We start from the raw sequence: 20,189 nt of genomic DNA, 5'->3' as shown, positions 1-20,189 counted from the left end.
ATTCAGGAATTCTCGCAGTAACTTCCGCGGGAATTCCGCTACGTGTGAACCCAGCCTAAGACTCTCTAGAGTAACACTACCACTTATGGAATAAACTAGTCTGATGTCATCTCTAATTCATCTAGCTAGAGTACATTTTGATGTAGGAAAGCCCTTTCATAGATTCCTGAAAGGAGACAAACAATGATCAATCTCTTCTGCAGGACTAAGCGATAAGTACTTTATAAGACATCTTTTGACTAGCGTATGAAGTTTCTCTTCTTAGTGATTTTTTTGGGATTAGCGCAGAATAAGGAAAAAAGCACTTCTTGACACCTACGGAACCTGGAAGCTACTTTAGGTAGATAGTCATTTTAAGTCCAGATACGGCCCATCTTACAGGATCTGTTTAAAGGGAGGACCTACTGACAGGGCCTGGATTTCGCTAACCTTGCAAGCTGAGGTTAAGGCTACTAGAAGGACTGTCTTTAGCAAGAGGATTTTAACGGATACTGAGTGTATAGGTTCAAAAACAGAGTCTGCCAGAATCGGATTTAAATCCCAAGGTGGCGCACACAGCCTGGGAATAGGTCTTGATCTGGAACAAGCTTTGACAAAAACAGAAAGTCCAACGGTTACCAAATATCTCATAAACATACAAGACCCCAAGGTTCGAAACCTGAACTTTAAGGGTGCTAGTGGAATATCCCTGCTCTAAAACTTTCTGATGGAACTCTAAAATGGAATTGACTGGCACTCCATCTCTCAGCTTTACCCCCTGAAGTGGCTAGAAAAGGTGGAAATCAGGTTAGGAGAAAATCCCCTGTCCCATCAACCTGTCAAGTTCTATGCTGTTAAATGTAGGATGGTCACTTGAGTATGCAACACTGTGCCCTGGGGAAGAAGATCCAAAACTTCCAGAATCACCGATAGATCGGTGATTGACATTAGTCTCAACCAGTAAAACCGTGGTCTCTTGGGTCAAAAGGGTGTCATCAGTATGACTCTTGCCCTGTCTTCCCTGATCTTCCTCAGGACTACTGGTATTAAAGGGGTTTTTCTCGAAGAACAAAAGCTCTAAAGTTCATTTTAATAAATAGATCACGGAATTGTAATAACTTCCACTATTGGATCTTTTTAAATAAAATGTCCCTAAGCGGAGATAATCTTATAAATGTGTCCCTGCTGTGTACTGTGTAAAGGCTGTATCTGACTGTGCAGAAACATGGTCTGAACATATCACAGTTCCTGGGTAGAGGTACCGTCACATTTAGCGATGCACCAGTGATCCCGACAACAATACGACCCGGTCATGATCGCTGGTGCATCGCTAAATGGTCGCTAGTGAGCTGCCAAACAGGCAGATCTCACTAGTGATGCAGCGGTCGGCACTTACCTGTCAGACGCGGCAATGAAGACGTCCTCCCGCTCGCTCGTTGGCGCCAGCAGGAAGCAGCCACGAGAAACGGCCCAGGACGTTCTCGCGCGATCAGCGATAGACAGAGGGGGAGCCGGTTGGAGGTAAGTATCACACATAGCGATATCGCTAGCAATATCGCTGCTGCGTCACAAAATCGGTGACGCTTAAGCGACATCGCTAGCGATCTCGCTTAGTGTGACGGGGCCTTAGGGGTGGCATATACAGATATTACAGCATGGGATCACAAATGCCTCATTCTTTGAAGTAAAACATTGGTTAAAAACAGGTAGGCAAACGTTTTACCTCACAGAAAGAATCAGCTGTGAAACCTGCTCTAATGTCTGTATACTCTCTTTTGCGTCCTCCCAGGAGCTGTGGTATGATCAGACCATGTTCCTGTACAGTCAGAAACAGTCATTACACAGTACACAGCAGTGGCACATTTATAAGATTATCTCAGCACAGGAACATTTTTTTTAAACGCATATAATTGTGGAAATTATTATTAGTCCAAGATTTATTGATTTAAATGAAATTTTGTTTGTGGGAAAACCCCTTTAATATCACTGGTGGAAAAGCATACACTAGATTGCAACTCCATTTCACAAAGAAGGCATCCTCTACCTGAGGATTTTCTCTGGGATTCATAGAAAAGAATTACTCTTCTGTTTTGTCGGTTCGCCAATAGATCTATATTTGGCAAGTCCAATATGTCCAAAATCTGACTGAAAATGAACTGGCTCAGAGCCCATTTTCCTTGTTTTAGTCGATTGTGGCTTAAAAGGTCTGCCTTGCAGTTATCTTTTCCCTTTATGGGTAGAGCTGTTAGAGAAAGGAGAGGATTCCCTGCCATTTGAAATATTGTAGCCTATATCAAAGAATTCCCTCCTGATGACTGACGTAGACCACTGTTACCTGATTGTCTGAGAAGATTCCCACATGGTGACCTTGTAGGGAGAAAAAGAGCTCTTTTAAAGAAAATCCATACATCACAACATCCCACTGCAACACTCTGGCGTGAAAACTGAGCCCATAATACTACTGGGATAAATGAGGTCAGAGAACCCAGGAAAGACATAGCTTCCCTGAGAGTCAGGTTGGGACTTTTGCCACCTCTGAAACCTAGCTTCATATTTTTCCATCTTGCCATCTGGAAGACGACACTCTAGAATCCAGCATAAGGCCTAAAAAGACATAGGTTCTTCAAGGTAGTACTGACCTCTTCTAACTGGGAGTTGCAGTGATAAACTGACCTGCCTATAATTAAGAGATTGTCCAGATATGGGACTAATAGTGCATCCTTTAATCGAAGGTGAGCAGCCACTTCCGCTATTATTTTTGTACAGACACAAAGAGCCACTGGGAGCCCGACAACCAAAGGGCCTTGAACTGGAAGTGTTTGATTTCCCCTTATACGGCTAAGGCTACCCTGAGAAACCTCTCGTATTTAACATGTATTATTTGACACGTGATTAGAGATGAGCCCTGGATAACCCTGGATGTTTGGGTCCGGCGGGTTCGGACCCAAAAGTTTGGGTATCAGAACAGTACCTGGACCCCGTTCATTTGAGAGGGGGGACCGAACATCCAGTGTTTGCCACGCCTGTCCTGTGCATGACAGCGCTGCTAACACTGCTTCTGATCGGCGGTAAAATCATTACAGCCGGTCCGACAGCCGCGGTTCCCACGCTGTCAAATGACAGCAAGAGCCCGCAGCTGTGATCGGAGGTGGAAAGTTTACCTCTGGTCACTGGCGTCGGCCGATGGTTCAACTGCTCCCAATAGCCTATGTCTTTTGCCACTAATAACAGCAAGAGCAGGAGGTGGCTATATTTATCCACCGATGCTCCAATTAAATATTGAAAAAAAAAAAAAAAAACAGCCAGTCAAAACTGGCAGCTGGGGGCTGCAACCCTCAGCTGTCAGCGTTAGCAAGGCAGTTATGAAGAATAGCATGTTTCCCACGCTGTTTTTTAAAAAAAATTATTTAAATAAATAATTTAAAAAAATGGTGTGGGGTCATCTCCATTTTTGACAACCAGCCAAGCTAAAGCCAAAAACTCAGGGCTAATATTCTCAGGCTTGTAAGGGGCCATGGAGATTGGACACCCGAACCTAAAAATGGCAGCCTGCAGCCACCTAGAGAAGGCACATCAATTAGATGTGCCAATTCTAGCGCTTTGCCCGGCACTTTCCACTAGCCCTATGGCTGTGACAAGTGGGGTTCATATTTGTGGTGTTGATGTCACCATTATATTGCACGGTGACATCAAGACACCTATCCATTACTAATCCTTTATTTGAAATAAACACATTTTCTATTTTTATTTAAAAATCACAAACTTTGTTCAACTCATCTAACGCCCAATCCATTGAAGAGAATATCTCCTGTAATAAAACAAAAATAAAAAACAACCATATACCTCACCCGTCTGTTGTTCTGTCCCACGCTGTAATCCATGTCTGGAATGAACAGTTTTTAACCTAGATTGTGCCAAGATGCGACCGTCCAGGTTGAGAACCACTGGGAGATTAAGCTCCCATCGGAGCGCTTTCCACTGTCACGCCCTGCTGATATTGCTGCTGCTGTAGCTCCTGAAGCTGCTACTGTTGTTTGTGCTGGTGCTCCTGCTGACCATTCCAAGCTGAAAGGACTGTCAGACAAAACGACCCACTCTGTTGGTGGTCTAATTGCATTTTAAAGGCAGGACCAGCCAGACACAGCACGTCTCTCCGTTGGTGCCTCTTCCGGTCCCACCTGGAAATAAAAAACCACCTCTGGGTCCAATGTCACTGGCATACTCATCATCAGGGCGTGCCTCCTGGGACACATGATAGCCGGCCAACCATAGCGCAGCTACTCGAGCCCACAAGCCCCCCCTAGACCCACACTACAGCACTTATGGACCCCTGCACTAGCAGCAACAGGAACGGAGCTGCTGCCTGAACAGACCGATCAGGCCTGGGTAAATCTTCTTGTCTTCCTATCTTCTTTCAATACCACCGACACATCCAGACAAAGGTTCTCCCATTAACGATAGTTAACCAACTGATGCGTGAAAAATGTTTTATCCTGCAGGTTTTATCTTGTAGGTTTCCTGTCCTTGAATAGTGGATCCCTTCTCTCCATGGTGCGGTCATAGGTGAAAGCAAAAAAAACCTGCGCTATTCTGGCTTAGTAGCATTTCTGACTGCACAATAAATATTTTTGAGGAGTGGTCAGAAAATTCAGGGCAAATCAATGGCTATTGACAAAACTGAGACGTGTAGAGAGAAATAATTATACAATCCTGCCATTAACTCCATAACAACATTGATTTTCCACTTTAGAGGCCAAAACCTAATAACCTGATCTGCATCACTGTATTCTCTGTGGAGCACATGGATTATTTTCTTTCAAATATGAGAACATACTTGTCTGCTGAGGGACTCCGAATTTTGAATGGGTGCATATTGGTGTTATTATTGCTTAACAACAAAAACTGCTGGAAGAAAATCTAACAATCACTGTAAAAGGGCATACCCGCAAAATTTCTCTGCAGATGTATGCAATCCACTCTTCTTTCAATGTGTTGCCTTTGGTGTTCTTGATTAGGTCAGTAACGGATCCGGCACCACAAAACTCCATCACCAGCTGAGAAATAAATGGCAAATCTTAGAAATACGGCATGGAGCAAGTCAGAAATGTCAAAACCCACATTATCTTCTGCCTGTTAACAACTTGTGTAGCCCTACAAAGACTGCTCCGACATCACGTCTTCCCTAACATGCTGGTATATGACTTTTAAATCAGAAGAATATTACACAAAGACGATAACGTGTCCTTACCCAAAGCTGATCATCCATCCCAGGTGGGTTCTTTTTAATGAATGCCCCATAATACGTGGCAATGTTTCTATGATGTGAATACTTTTTGAGCATGTTAATTTCCTGCTTGATCTCCTCTTCTTCATCCTATGTGGTGAGAAAGAAGTAGAAGCATATTTTACGTTAAATATATTGACAACATACATAAAGGAAAGTGTCACTAGAAAAGGATTTTTTTTTTATCAAAACATTGTTAAATATGTTTTTCAAAGAAAAAAGGAAAGGAATATACAAAAAAAAGGGATCTCTCAAATAATTAACACATTTCATTAATACATGAACCAATTGCCAAAAAGTGGATTAAAAACACTTAAAAAGACAATGGCTTACAAAACTGACCATACAACTTGTAATAAAGCTGTGCCGCCCTAATCCACCAGGTGTCACAGGTAAATGTGAACACATTCCATATATACAGTTGTGGCCAAAAGTATTGACACCCCTGCAATTCTGTCAGAAAATACTCAGTTTCTTCCTGAAAATGATTGCAAACACAAATTCTTTGGTATTATTATCTTCATTTAATTTGTCTTAAATGAAAAAAACAGAAAAAGAATTGTCCTAAAGCCAAATTGGATATAATTCCACACCAAACATAAAAAAGAGGGTGGACACAAGTATTGGCACTGTTCGAAAAATCATGTGATGCTTCTCTAATTTGTGTAATTAACAGCACCTGTAACTTACCTGTGGCACCTAACAGGTGTTGGCAATAACTAAATCACACTTGCAGCCAGTTGACATGGATTAAAGTTGACTCAAGCTCTGTCCTGTGTCCTTGTGTGTACCACATTGAGCATGGAGAAAAGAAAGAAGACCAAAGAACTGTCTGAGGACTTGAGAAACCAAATTGTGAGGAAGCATGAGCAATCTCAAGGCTACAAGTCCATCTCCAAAGACCTGAATATTCCTATGTCTACCGTGCGCAGTGTCATCAAGAAGTTAAAAGCCCATGGCACTGTGGCTAACCTCCCTAGATGTGGACGGAAAAGAAAAATTGACAAGAGATTTCAACGCAAGATTGTGCGGATGTTGGATAAAGAACCTCGACTAACATCCAAACAAGTTCAAGCTGCCATGCAGTCCGAGGGTACAACAGTGCCAACCCGTACTATCCGTCGGCGTCTGAATGAAAAAACACTGTATGGTAGGAGACCCAGGAAGACCCCACTTCTTACCCCGAGACGTAAAAAAAGCCAGGCTGGAGTTTGCCAAAACTTACCTGAAAAAGCCTAAAACGTTTTGGAAGAATGTTCTCTGGTCAGATGAGACAAAAGTAGAGCTTTTTGGGCAAAGGCATCAACAGAGAGTTTACAGGAGAAAAAAAAGAGGCATTCAAAGAAAAGAACACGGTCCCTACAGTCAAACATGGCGGAGGTTCCCTGATGTTTTGGGGTTGCTTTGCTGCCTCTGGCACTGGACTGCTTGACCGTGTGCATGGCATTATGAAGTCTGAAGACTACCAACAAATTTTGCAGCATAATGTAGGGCCCAGTGTGAGAAAGCTGGGTCTCCCTCAGAGGTCATGGGTCTTACAGCAGGACAATGACCCAAAACACACTTCAAAAAGCACTAGAAAATGGTTTGAGAGAAAGCACTGGAGACTTCTAAGGTGGCCAGCAATGAGTCCAGACCTGAATCCCATAGAACACCTGTGGAGAGATCTAAAAATGGCAGTTTGAAGAAGGCACCCTTCTAATATCAGGGACCTGGAGCAGTTTGCCAAAGAAGAATAGTCTAAAATTCCAGCAGAGCATTGTAAGAAACTCATTGATGGTTACCGGAAGCGGTTGGTCGCAGTTATTTTGGCTAAAGGTTGTGCAACCAAGTATTAGGCTGAGGGTGCCAATACTTTTGTCTGGCCCATATTTGGAGTTTTGTGTGAAATGATCAATGTTTTGCTTCTTGCTTCATTCTCTTTTGTGTTTTTTCATTTAAGACAAATTAAATGAAGATAATAATACCAAAGAATTTGTGTTTGCAATCATTTTCAGGAAGAAACTGAGTATTATCTGACAGAATTGCAGGGGAGTCAATACTTTTGGCCACAACTGTACTCGAGTATAAGCAGAGTTTTTCAGCACATTTTTTTGTGCTGAAACACCCCCCGGCTTATACTCGAGTTAGGTGTCCAGAACATGGAGGGGGAAGGGCAGCGGCGGAGCTGCGGGTCACAGAGGCAGGAGCCGGCGACTGAGCTAACTATGATGCTCGCTGCTAAAGAGCAATGAATATTCACAGCACTGGTAATGAATATTCATTTCTCTGTAACAGGGTGCACGGTGTCAGCCGCCGCAGCCAGCTTCTGCAGCTGCCGGGCGGTCACGTGCCCCCGCTAGTTAAGGGAGGTGACTATTCATTTCTCTTAAGTAGCGGCACACATGACAGCTCGGTGTCTGACACTGTGCGCACTACTTAATACTCAATGCCCTCCATGCACATAGTTCCGGCGTCGGAAGCGGTATTTTATAAGCTGTGCTCTGCTTGTGAACAGCGCATGACGTCCCTGCCATGTGCTGCTTACAAGCATAAAGCAGCTGCTGGCACCAGAACAAGACGCTGCGAGGGAGCGCAGGAAGGGAAGTGTAATCGTTTATTTTTTTTATGTTTTTTTATAGGGACCAATCATATCAGGATAAGAATGGGGTCATGCATACACGGATGGGGATGGAGCCATGCATACAAGGATGGGGATGGGGCCATGCATACAAGGATGGGGATGGGGCCATGCATACAAGGATGGGGATGGGGCCATGCATACAAGGGTGGGGATGGGGCCATGCATACAAGGGTGGGGATGGGGCCATGCATACAAGGATGGGGATGGGGCCATGCATACAAGGATGGGGATGGGGCCATGCATACAAGGATGGGGATGGGGCCATGCATACAAGGATGGGGATGGGGCCATGCATACAAGGATGGGGATGGGGCCATGCATACAAGGATGGGGATGGGGCCATGCATACAAGGATGGGGATGGGGCCATGCATACAAGGATGGGGATGGGGCCATGCATACAAGGATGGGGATGGGGCCATGCATACAAGGATGGGGATGGGGCCATGCATACAAGGATGGGGATGGGGCCATGCATACAAGGATGGGGATGAGGCCATGCATACAAGGATGGGGATGGGGCCATGCATACAAGGATGGGGATGGGGCCATGCATACAAGGATAGGGATGGAGAGATGCATACAAGGATAGGGATGGAGAGATGCATTCAAGGATAGAGATGGAGAGATGCATTTAAGGATGGGGATGGGGCCATGCATACAAGGATATATAAAAAAAAATATGAAATCTGGCAGATTTCATTTTTTTTATATATTGTATTGGGATTGGTACCCTTTTTCTGTGCACCCCGTCTTCGCACTCGGAGTGACGTGCCTTATATTAAGAATGCATACAAGGATAGGGATGAGGAGCCTTGCATACAAGGATAGGTATGAGGAACACGTGCATACCAGAATGGGGTTGAGGAGGCTGTGCATACCAGGATGGGGATGAGGGAAGAATGCATACCAGGTTTATACTGGAGTCAATAAGGTTGCCCAGTTTTTTTAGGTAAAATCAGGTGCCTAGGCTTATACTCGAGTATATACGGTATATTCATTGACTCTATAGTTAAAATGCAATACAATAAAGCAGAAAGAATAGAAAACTACCCCAATCCGTACAATCCATATCCATCAAATTGTCAATATGTGTGAAGGAATGGCGGCGAAAACACACTAAAATAAGTATACAATGCTATATTGCACAGAACAAGTGCAGATAAGATATAACAATGCAAAGAGGTATCCCCTATGGGGAAAAAAGAAACGGACAACCAATCATTGCCCATGAGCATGACAAATCATGAAAAAGAGGCAAAAACAAAGGATATGAAGGTATATTAGTTTAAGATAAATGATCCATAATGAACCGTGCAAGCATATAAAACCTGTGCCAATCAATTATGAATAGGGATCAAACTCCAAGCATATCGCCACAAATATGTGGCTTCCTCAGGAGCAAATGTGCCAAATGTTTTTTTTTTTTAATTCCCTTTACCACTATTTATACACTGTGTGCAGAATTATTGGGCAAGTGAGTATTTGACTGTCATCACTTTTATGCAGATTTTCTAATTCCAAGCTGTATAAACTTCAATGCTTATTGGAAGAAGCAGATCAGATGATGTGTATGTGTGTGATAGGGGGGTGTAAGGATATGGACTCAGACACCAGCAAGGTGGAGGAGGGGTACTGCTATGGGCTGGTAATATTAAAGATGAGCTATGTGGACATTATTGGGTTCAAGATGGACTGAAAATCAACTCCCAAACCTACTGCCAGTTTTAAGAAGACACTTTCTTCAAGCAGTGGTACAGGAAAATGTCTGCATCTGACAAGGAATGATTTTTATACCGGACAATGCTCTATCGCAGCATTAAAGTCTCCACTGCTTGGCTGATAGTAAAGATGGCCTTAGAAATGAAAGAATAATGGCATGGCCTCCTTCCTCACCTGACCTAAACGGTAATAAGAACTTTTGGGAACTTCTTAGGCCGGGTTCAGACTTACGAGAAACTCAGATGAGTCTCGCACGTCAACACCCGGCACTGCCACCGGCACTTGGATCGGACCGCATGGCTGCATAGAAATACATGCAGCTGAACAATGCAATCCGAGTGCCGGAGGCAGTGCTGGGTATTGATGTGCGAGACTCCTCCGAGTTTCTCGCAAGTCTGACCCTGGCCTTAAAAGAAAGATTTATGGTGAAGGAAAACAGTCACCTCTAACCAGTGTCTTAGAGGCTGTAGCTGGTGCCAGAAAAGTTGATTGTCAACAGATTAAGAAACTGACTTCATGAATGGATGGCTTATGGCTGTTACTGAAAAGAAGGGTGGATATATTGGTCACTGATTTTGATATTTATTTTTTTTAAATGTCAGAAATGTATTTTTGCACATTTTGAGCTGTTTGGTTACTATTCTCACTTTAACAGATGAAAATAAACAATCGAGATGGGAAAATTCATGTTTTTCATTTAGTTACAAAATAATTCTGCACACTAATATTTGCCTAATAATAATGTTGCCGGCGCCGTTTGCGGGGTGTAGGCACTCGCTCTCCCTAGGGCTCTCGTGCGGTGTTGTGACACGCGAGCCTGGTGCCCAACTGATCCCTGGCTTCCCCTCCATGTTCAATCCATACGTAGGTGGGGACAGTGACGCCAGCGCTGATTGAGCGCCTGGGTCACGAGTTACAACACCGTACGAGAGCAAGTACCGACACCGCGGGAACAGTGCTGCAATGGAAGGCAAGTATAGGTTTTTTAGTGGGGCCAAACATTTATTTCAAGAAGGGCTTGTCCTAATAGTGGACAACCCCTTTAAATATTCAGGATTCAGGTTTATTAACCTATTGGTTTCCCCTCTTCCTGCACAATGACCTCTGCACAGATCACAGAGCATGCAGTAAAAACATTTCAATAGAAGTCAATGAACATCTACAGTCTGTTCCTGGCTAAACTGTATCTCACCAACAACTGTAAGTTGTTGGTGAGATACAGCTCAGGTGGGTGTCACACTAGTGAATATATGCTGCAGTGTCCTTGAGCTGCAGTAATCTGTCATACCAATATAATTATCTAATTCTGTGTTTCATCTTATTAAATGGGTGAAATTGCAGCACTTGTAATGAGAAGCAACTTTGCATTTTACCTCTTATTAAAAATCCTCTCCATTCTAAAAAGCAGAGGGAATTTTAAATCTGTAGCGTACAGCTCATAGGCGACAGGAATGGTTGGCAAAGTGTCCCTGCGCTTCTCCAATGCTGCAGAGGCAAAGGGGCCTCTATTGGTAATATGGCAGAACGCAGAGTTCAGGCCAGCAGTCAGCCACAATAATATAAAAGTCCTACTGTCCATTAAAATACTATAAACTGTTGAAATATGGATGCAGCGATTCCTGAAGGACATGGTAGACTACAGCGGATTTGTCGCCTGTGGCCTACAGAGGATCTGTAAGCTTTCATGGCATGCCTGTTTTAGTAAATACTAATATATATTGTGAATATAACTCTGCATTGTGCGGTTCCGTTACTCTTCTGGAAAAAAAAAACAACAACATTTATTATCTGGATGTTATTATTAAAGGGGTATTCCCATCCCAATATATAGCAGGCATGATAATATTAGCAAACACCTCCAATTAGAAATGTAATATCGTTTTTTCTGATTCGCTATGCCTCTTTCCTCATGTGCAGGACCTTAGGTATCCATAGTTACAACCACAGCAACTAGCTAACTGTCACTATGACAGTGGTCGTAACCATGGATACCGAAGGTCCTGCACATGAGGAAAGAGACATAGCGAACCAGAAAAACTATACTACATTTCTAATTGGAGGTGTTTGTTATTATTATTATTATTATTATTATTATTACTACACCTACTATCTATTGGGATAGGAACTTGGAGATTGGAATACCTCTTTAAGCTTGTTAAATAGGTGTGTCCCTACATAGTCTTAGATGATCTACACGGATTGTTCAGCGTCAGACTCTATAGGGATACCCCCAAATGGCACCATCCAGATATGCATTTCGGCTGGGGCTACACATCACATGACACTCAACTTACAGTCACATTGCAAGTTGCAACAACATAACTAATGATTTCCTATGAGGTGGCATTGCGATGGCCACAAAGTGATAACGTTTCTGTCACTGCTCATATGTTCCAGTGAGATGCAACCAGTTGTACTGGCGTGTTTGGTCGCAAGACTTGTCTGAGAATTATGGTTATGTGACACATCATCTCACCGTGGAGCCCCAGACTTATTCACTTCCAAGAAGGCGTAAGAGAGAAACACTACACAAATTTTTAAGAAAACCTAAATTGTTACATTATGGTCAGTAATGTGCATATTTACTGAAACAGATAAGACACCAGCTTTTAGTCTGAATGATCATCTTTGAGACACATTGAATATTTGTGAAAACATTAAATCTATGCAAAAAAATTAATATATATTATACACACATTTTACATACCGTGCATATACACATTTATAAATACACACATCTATATATAACAATTGCATAGTTTATCCCCATCTATCGTTAACAATCTGATCTACTTGACGTCTTGTGAACCACAGACACGTATGAATGTGGCTGTTCAATCCCCATCTCACCCTCATGAAAATCTTTGGTCTCCATAATCATAAAACCAGCCCACTGCTATAAGTAAGATATACTCAAGGGATGGTGGCCCTGCCGCACTGGCAGACATAGCCGAAGGACGAAAGGCCGGTGTGTTTAGAAGGAAGCCACCATGTTATTTTAATCTCATTCACCCCCTTAATATTGTGCCTCTAGGAAGCACGAAATACAAAAGAGAGGACATTGGTAACATAATGTAGTGTAACATTCCTGCGCATTGTCCTCCATACACAGGACATGATTACATCTCATCACACACCTCGCTGGTCCTCGCACAGTAACAATCCTTCTGTGGAATGTTCCGTGTTAATGTGTTTATTTTGGAACATGTGAATGACCTTAACTAGAGGCTATCCAGATAAAACAAGTGAGAGATAACAAAAAACACGGCCCTGTTCAAGTGGAACATGTAACCACTGTCAATCGCCCCAGGAAAAGCCTCATTCATAATCCGGTCATCAGCTTGGAAGCAGCTTTATGCCATTATACCGACCAGCAAAATAAAACATGCAGAAAGTGCAATGGTCAAAATTCCATATTCCGATTCATCATTGCCTTTGCGCCTTTTTTGTTTTTTTTGCACCCAGTTCATTATTTTTTCACTCTTATTTGTTGCTTCTTTTTTAAGTCACTATTATATGTGGTCACTTGTTTCTTTTTAGTTGTTATTTGTTTTGTGGGCGGAGTTTAGCGTTAACAGATATTTTCAGCCAACTCTATTTACAAAATTTCAAATTTCACACTCCGTTCCAGTATCACTCTGGAGTGATTTTATGCTCACCAAGGCCCATTTTTTGCAACACTTTGCTGAAAAAGTCACAAAAATGGCTAAGGACAGGGAAAAAGGCTATTTTTGACTTTGAACAAAATTCGCGTACCTCATGTGCCATTTGCTGAAACGTCTGCGAATACCAAAAGTCAAAAAAAGGAATGGAACATTTAAAAAAAAAATTGGCCTAAATCTATAGTAAGTTTTCAGTAACTTCATATAGATTTTGTACTGTAAAAAGCAATTACTATGTCCTTTAAAAGTTAACAGGACAGCAGATGACCACGGGCAGCGTGTCAGGCACGGGTTATATGATCTCCTACAACACTGCGGCTTATCAGAGAAAAAATACTTTAAAACCCGCTGGAGACCGCGCTTCATAGGAGATCAGTCCTAAAGGAAGAGTCTCCCCACCCAATGACTGACATATCTCTCCTTACTACGCGCACACAAGGAGAGATTGGGCAGCACGGGGGCTCAGTGGTTAGCATTGCAGCGCTGGGGTCCAGGGTTCGAATCCCACCAAGGACAACATCTGCAAGGAGTTTGTATGTTCTCCCCGTGTTTGCGTGGGTTTCCTCCCACATTCCAAAGACATACTGATAGGGAATTTAGATTGTGAGCCCCATCGGGGACAGCGATGAAAATGTGTGCTAACTGTAAAGCGCTGCGGAATATGTTAGCGCTATATAAAAATAAAATAAAGACAACACAGTACAGCAAATTTAAAATGCATCTTGGGGGACACAGACTACCTTTAAGAAAACATTGCAGATGAGGGTCAGGGGTTTTCTGAAACCGGAACATCCATTTAAAGTCTGCCATCCATGAGCTGGGGCAGCGCTCTCTGCATATAGCCCATGTGTGTGGGGCATGTTTTTATTACAAAGAAGGAGTGTCTTTGAGCAAAGAAATACTGCAGCTATAGATTTAGACATTTTTGATCTACAGATGTACTGTACATATTGGTCGTGATCAATGACGGATCTGAATGAACATGGGCATCTGACCTTACAATTTCAACGATGATGGTTTAGAGAGTCCTAACTGCTTAGCAGCCCCTATCGGACCCCCTTCTGCAGCTCTGTATGACCATCAATAAACCGTTCTATGGTAATTATCTGCCTCTCTTATATAAGATATTAGCAACTTCCAAAATAAAATGCTGCAAAGTTGAGAACATACTTACTGTATATCAGATATGAAACAAATGATACATTACCCCTGTGACATCCATGACCTTAATGGCCGCGAGCTGCCCGGTTTTAACATGTCGACCCTGTAATGAAATAAGATATATAAATACATGTTTCCAATGTGGGGGTGCAGTGTAGATGGAAGCGACACACTGACGTGGGCTGTACATGGCCGGCCGGTCTGCAGGCACCTCTGATAGATTAGCCTCTGCTCCATTGCAGAAAATAAGCAGATTTGGTGACATTTTGACACAAAGGGAATTGAGTGCAGGCCATTTACAGATCGGTGAGTCAGCCGCTGCTTTCTACATGACTAAGCATTGTAAGGGTCATTTATTTCGCACCTAGGCACCATATTGGCAGTATAAGAACATGAAAACTCGCTGCTTCCAGCACACTTTATTCTACTAAACTTTCACAACAAAAGTCCTCTCGATGCAATTCTAGGTAAAACAGACGAGAACATGTTCACCGCACAGAACTGTCATAGCTCATACGGAGCAGAGTTTACAGTGAGTGGTGAGCGAGCGTGCTTGGATAAGGTGTTATCTGATCATGCTCCGATGCGCTCAAATATTATGTTCGCATCCCCACGCCTGCATGTCTCATGGCTCTTTGAAAGTCGCAACACATGAGCCTGTTTCTTAGGAAATCCCTGCACGTCGAACAGCCGCAAGACATGGAGGCGTGAGGACTCGAACATATTTTTCAAGCACGACAAAGTCACTCGGTTAGCACCCAAGCATGCTCAGATAACACCTTATCCGAGCTTGCTAGCCCTTCATTATTTACAGTCAATCATTTACAGATGCATCTACAAGGAACGGGCACCAATCATCAGAAGAAACAGAGGGAGCTCGAATTCTCGAAAAAGTAATATAAAAAGACAAGTCCCATTGTGCTCTTATCATGTACTCAACTAACGGTTTATGTTTCATGCTAATCATACGCTGATAGAACTCCAGTATTCTCAGATTTGACAGATCATACAGTAAGTAAAAAGATTTATTTAATTTGGATTATTTACATTATAGACCAGACCTGGGCGAATTGGCGGCGACACCTGAAGGGCTGGAAACCACATGCAACCAAGTAGCATCGCAGTAGATACACAAGCCAAAGACCGGGACAAGGATAGACCATGGGAGAGGTCACAGTCAGGAACACAACCAATCAAGGTACATTTATCCTTATTATACTTAAAGGGTATTCCCATCGCCAAGATTCTATCCTAATATGTAGGTGTAATAATGCTAATATTATTAGCAGATACATTCAGTTAGAAATGTAGTACAGTTCTTCTGATTAGCTATGTTGCTTACCTGATGTGCATATAGAGACAGTTGCTAGTGGTCATAACCATGGATACCTAAACTACTGCAATACCCTGCTCATTGGGAAAGCGACATAGCAAATCAGAACAACTATCTACATTTCTAATTGGAGGCATTTGATATCATTACACCTAATACATATTGTGATAGGATCTATGGGATGGGAATACTAATTAAAGGCCAATTAGTAGGAGCAGTAGAATTATAAACTTTATAAATAAAGAAACAGTAAATTATATGGTTTTGATTATCTGTTAATATATGCTAGTACGTGTTAGGCCTCTTTCACACTTCAGTTTTTTGTGTCAGTTAAAATCCGCCAAAAAGGCGGAAAAGCGGATCCGTTGCCAACTGCTGTGAACGGATGTAACATGATCCGTTTTTTGACAAGAGAGAGAGAGAGAGAGAGAGAGAGAGAGAAAAATTCGGCCGCCAGAAAGGATTTCAGGGTTAATTTTCTCCCTGACTTTCCTTTTTCTGGGCATGCGCAATGGAAAATGCGGATCCAACAAGCAAAAAAATGTTGCAGGGTCCGTCCGGATCCTCACAAAAACGGGTCCATCGGATGGCCATCCGTCAAGATCCGCCAGTAATGCAACTCAATGGGGAAAAAAAGGATCCTCAAAAAAAATGTTGGATCCGTTTTTTCAAAACCTGGCGGATTTTGACTGATGGTCAAAAACGTAAGTGTGAAAGAGGCCTTACACTAGGTCTTATATCAACAGTAGCAGCTAGTCAACATACCCTATTCTGCTGAATATTAAGCAATAAATTATGGAGCAGAGCTGAGGTTTAGCGGCATCTCACGTGGCTTCTTGGGAAAATTAATTGCCCACCCTCGTTACAGAAAATCAAGAGTGAGTAATATTTTACCAAAGGCGTTTTCTCATCATCAGAAACAGGTAAACTTCTTAAGGTTGCACCTTGCCCCCTTCATTACTTCCATTGAGGCACTGGCATCTGCCTGGTAACCAGCATGGACAAAGCTGCAGCAAAAATGCTCCAACCTCCTGAATGACAGGGTTACAACACGCATTTACCATCTCCAAAAGGCCACCCAGCAGTACGGCCTGGATTACAGATCCTAATATTACAATAAATATCCAAAGTGAGTCTTTCTGCAGAAGGCGACAGTTCAAACCAGCATGAAATATGGTGCACCCTGGGGTATAGCCGAAGAGTGCTCTGTACCTAACCACCTACTTATTTTCCATGTCCTGTAAAGCCAGAGCAGTCAGTCAAGGAAGAAGAGGATGGAGAAAAACACAAACCACAATGGTGGGAAGGTGCACTAAACTGCTCGACCATGCCAAGGGTGCACCATGCTTGGGCTGGCCCACCATTTTGCAATGACAGACCCCCTTTGCAGACTTCTATATTAAAGTAAGACAAGGAGGTCATGCTGCAACAACAACTCAGCGTCAGTCTTTGGCCAATTGCTATGTTGTGAACCGTGCAATATTTGCCCATATGTGTTTTTTCAGCCATGAATTCATTGTGGCAGCTCTCCAAAGAACGCACACAGGATATCTTTTAAAATGGGATCTGGCTCTCATGCGAAGCTCTAGCACTGACAAAGCCCTTCCCATCATTTGGAAAGAAACGATTTGGAAAACAATTCAGATTTTATTTGCCAAGAATCTGTACATTCCAGCTTCAATTCTCGCATGTGAGCAGGCCATCCGCTGGATATTGTCTCACAGTTTCAGGGCATATTTTGGGCTTATTGACAGAAGGAGAGGAAAAATAATACATCCAGAAATTGCATAAAGATGTCCTGTGAAGTCTCCCGACGTCGGTTTTAGTAAATGCTGATATTTTGCATAATCTTTTCGTAGAACTCTGCACAGTGCAATTCCTCTACCTTTCCTCCTGGAAACATACGAATAAAATCGAGGCTAGAACACCATTTTCTTGTCAGTAGGACATGTCCCTACAGTGTCTGAAATTGGACAGTACTTATGACAAGGGAGCAGTAAGATGGTCGTATAAATTGGGCCAAGATTGGAATTCCGTGCACGGACTGGCCGGCAGCTCTCCTGTCTAAAGTGTGACTGCTGCACAGAAATACAGGAAGGGTCAAGCTCGATTTGGGTGAGCCTCTGGCCAGTCCGTGCACTGCACTTCGAGTTTGGCCCGATTTATACAGCCATCTAACTGCGCCCTTAAAGGTGCTGTCCACTAGTAGGGCAACCCCTTCTTAAACGAAATGTTATGCCCAGATAACATAATAAAGCCTATACTCCACAGAAGACCGGGATTAGATGCAGACCTGGCTTCCTCTCCGTGTTCAGTTTGTCCAAAGACGGAGAAAGGGACGCCAGCGCTGTTTGGGCACCGGGGGTCACGTGTCACAACAACGCAACACAGCCCTGGGAGAGCGAGTGCAGCACCGACACGGGAGGAGAGTATAAGCTTTAGGCCAGGATCACACATGCGAGGAATACAACCGAGTCTCGCATGTTAATACCTGGCACTGCCGCTGACACTCAGATCGGAGCGTGCGGCTGCATAGCAATACATGGAGCCGCAAGCTCCACTCCTGAGTGCCGGCGGCAGTGCCAGGTAATAACATGCGAGACTCGGCTGTATTCCTCGCATGTGTGATCCCGGTCTCATTATGTTACCGGGGCATAACTTTTAGTTTAAGAAGGGGTTCTCCTAGTACTGGACAACCCCTTTAAGAATATGTGGGTTTCTGTCTCGTTGAGAAGGTTCACACACAGTGGTCAATTTATTCACACATTTCCGTAAGGCTTAACAGAGGAGTGGAATGCAATGTTCTTTGAAAACACGGATAATTTCAAGGGAAACACAAACATTCACTAAATAGTCTGTTATTCACACCACAATAGTTATTAGAAGATTGCAACTTTTTGGGTAGAACATCCTTCATCAGGCGTATGACAATTGATTGGTGGCTATGTAATATAGAAATCTCTGGGTTTCAGGATGGACTTCCGCTGGGGCAAAACCAGGAAACGCTTCTTTGTAGCTCACAGGCGACGTCTACTTTCAATGTTATTAATGTTTATAAGGCTGTTAATTTTGGAGGGCTCTGTGTAGGAAACACTGATATTATTGACTCCGATTTTTCTGAAAAGTAGATTTATGGTTAAGTCTTACCAAATAAGCGCTAAAACACCCACAATTTTTGCAAGGTTGCTTGAATAATTATTACCTTAGGGGAAGAAGGGGCACACGGGAAACCGCAATGCTGTGAGTTTTCTGTGAGCTGGGCACAATGTTTGGTGTTACAATGGAGTCTAAACCCATAACCCAAATAAAAGTGGCTTTACTATTACATTTACTGTTACAGTTGTAGCATAAATTCCAGAGAATAAGAGTATTACTACCTATACTTCCAAAAAACAGCAACTCTTCCTATTTTACTGATGTGCAAACCATAAAAATCAGATGCTCAGCAGATGCTTCAGCTCTTAAGCGTCACTGATCCTGGCATCTGCTAGCACCACGGAGAGCACAAAGTATTCCACATTTCATCACAATTGGCATTTCAGATTCTCTTTTAGGAGATTACTGCTGGCCAGTTACAACAGAAGTTAAGAAAGCAAGCTGTCGCACCCTTTGTAGCACCGGAGACCTCAGTAAACAACCAGAGGCAGATTCCGAAAACGGTTTTGTGTGATAACAGCTAAAACCTTTATTGCATGCATAAAATAGAAATGTCAGGCAAAAAATTGCTGAGGATAGTAAATTAGAAAGATTTTAAAGGGCGCTCCATACAAATCATGTGAATCACCATTAGGCAATCCATTTATATTAGGCACCCCATCTTGGAATCCCACCAATCACTAGAATGTGGGGCACAAGTCTCTTCCTTCGCAGAGCGACAAACTAATGGTCTAAATGGAGGGACACTGCACATGGTTTCCTGCTGCCCAATTCCATCTCCTCACCATGATGGATAAGTGGATAGGTCAGGGATGTTTTGCATAGAACCAACTACACTAGAGCTCACCGACAAGGGGTACAAGTTTGTATCACACCCAAATATTCAAAGTGAGAGCTTTCCTTGTGTACGTTCCAAACACAGAAAAGGGCCCCTGAGCAAGAACACTATATGGGCCCTTTGCAGTCCAAGAGCTGCTAAAAATGAAAAATTGCACCTGCTCTGGAGGTATAAATAGGCCCCCTTGCACCAATGATATGTCCTCCCCTGGTTTTAAACATACATCATAAACAAACCTTTGGCTAGGGAAATTAGAGGAATATTGGTCTGACCCAGCTGGGGCCATTAAAAAAGTATAGGAGCTACAGAGAATTTACATTAGGTTTTCTCATACTGCAAAGTGATCGGTGAACCATCACACAGTAGAAATCATCATCCAAAAATCCACTCTACCATCCACGATGGCACATAAGTAAGCGGGGGAGGAGCTTG

At 43.0% G+C, this 20,189-nt stretch overlaps 1 protein-coding gene across 12 annotated transcripts in view; it reads right to left on the bottom strand.

The window, feature by feature from the left end:
- TNIK (TRAF2 and NCK interacting kinase) overlaps window positions 1–20,189 on the bottom strand; it is a 398,627-nt gene that overhangs the window by 213,830 nt on the left and 164,608 nt on the right. For all 12 annotated transcript variants that reach the window (XM_073578856.1, XM_073578860.1, XM_073578854.1 and 9 more), the window contains exons 3-5: window positions 14,477–14,533; window positions 5,228–5,353; window positions 4,923–5,033 (exon numbers count right to left, since the gene is read on the bottom strand). In XM_073578856.1, coding sequence (XP_073434957.1) covers window positions 4,923–5,033; window positions 5,228–5,353; window positions 14,477–14,533 — 294 coding nt within the window. The remainder of the gene's footprint in view (window positions 1–4,922; window positions 5,034–5,227; window positions 5,354–14,476; window positions 14,534–20,189) is intronic.

The sequence above is a fragment of the Dendrobates tinctorius genome, unplaced genomic scaffold (genome assembly GCF_039654945.1).
Source record: "Dendrobates tinctorius isolate UK_male_01 unplaced genomic scaffold, ASM3965494v1 ptg000060l, whole genome shotgun sequence".
In the NCBI taxonomy this organism is placed as follows: domain Eukaryota; kingdom Metazoa; phylum Chordata; class Amphibia; order Anura; family Dendrobatidae; genus Dendrobates; species Dendrobates tinctorius.
This window is presented reverse-complemented; position numbering and strand designations above follow the sequence as displayed.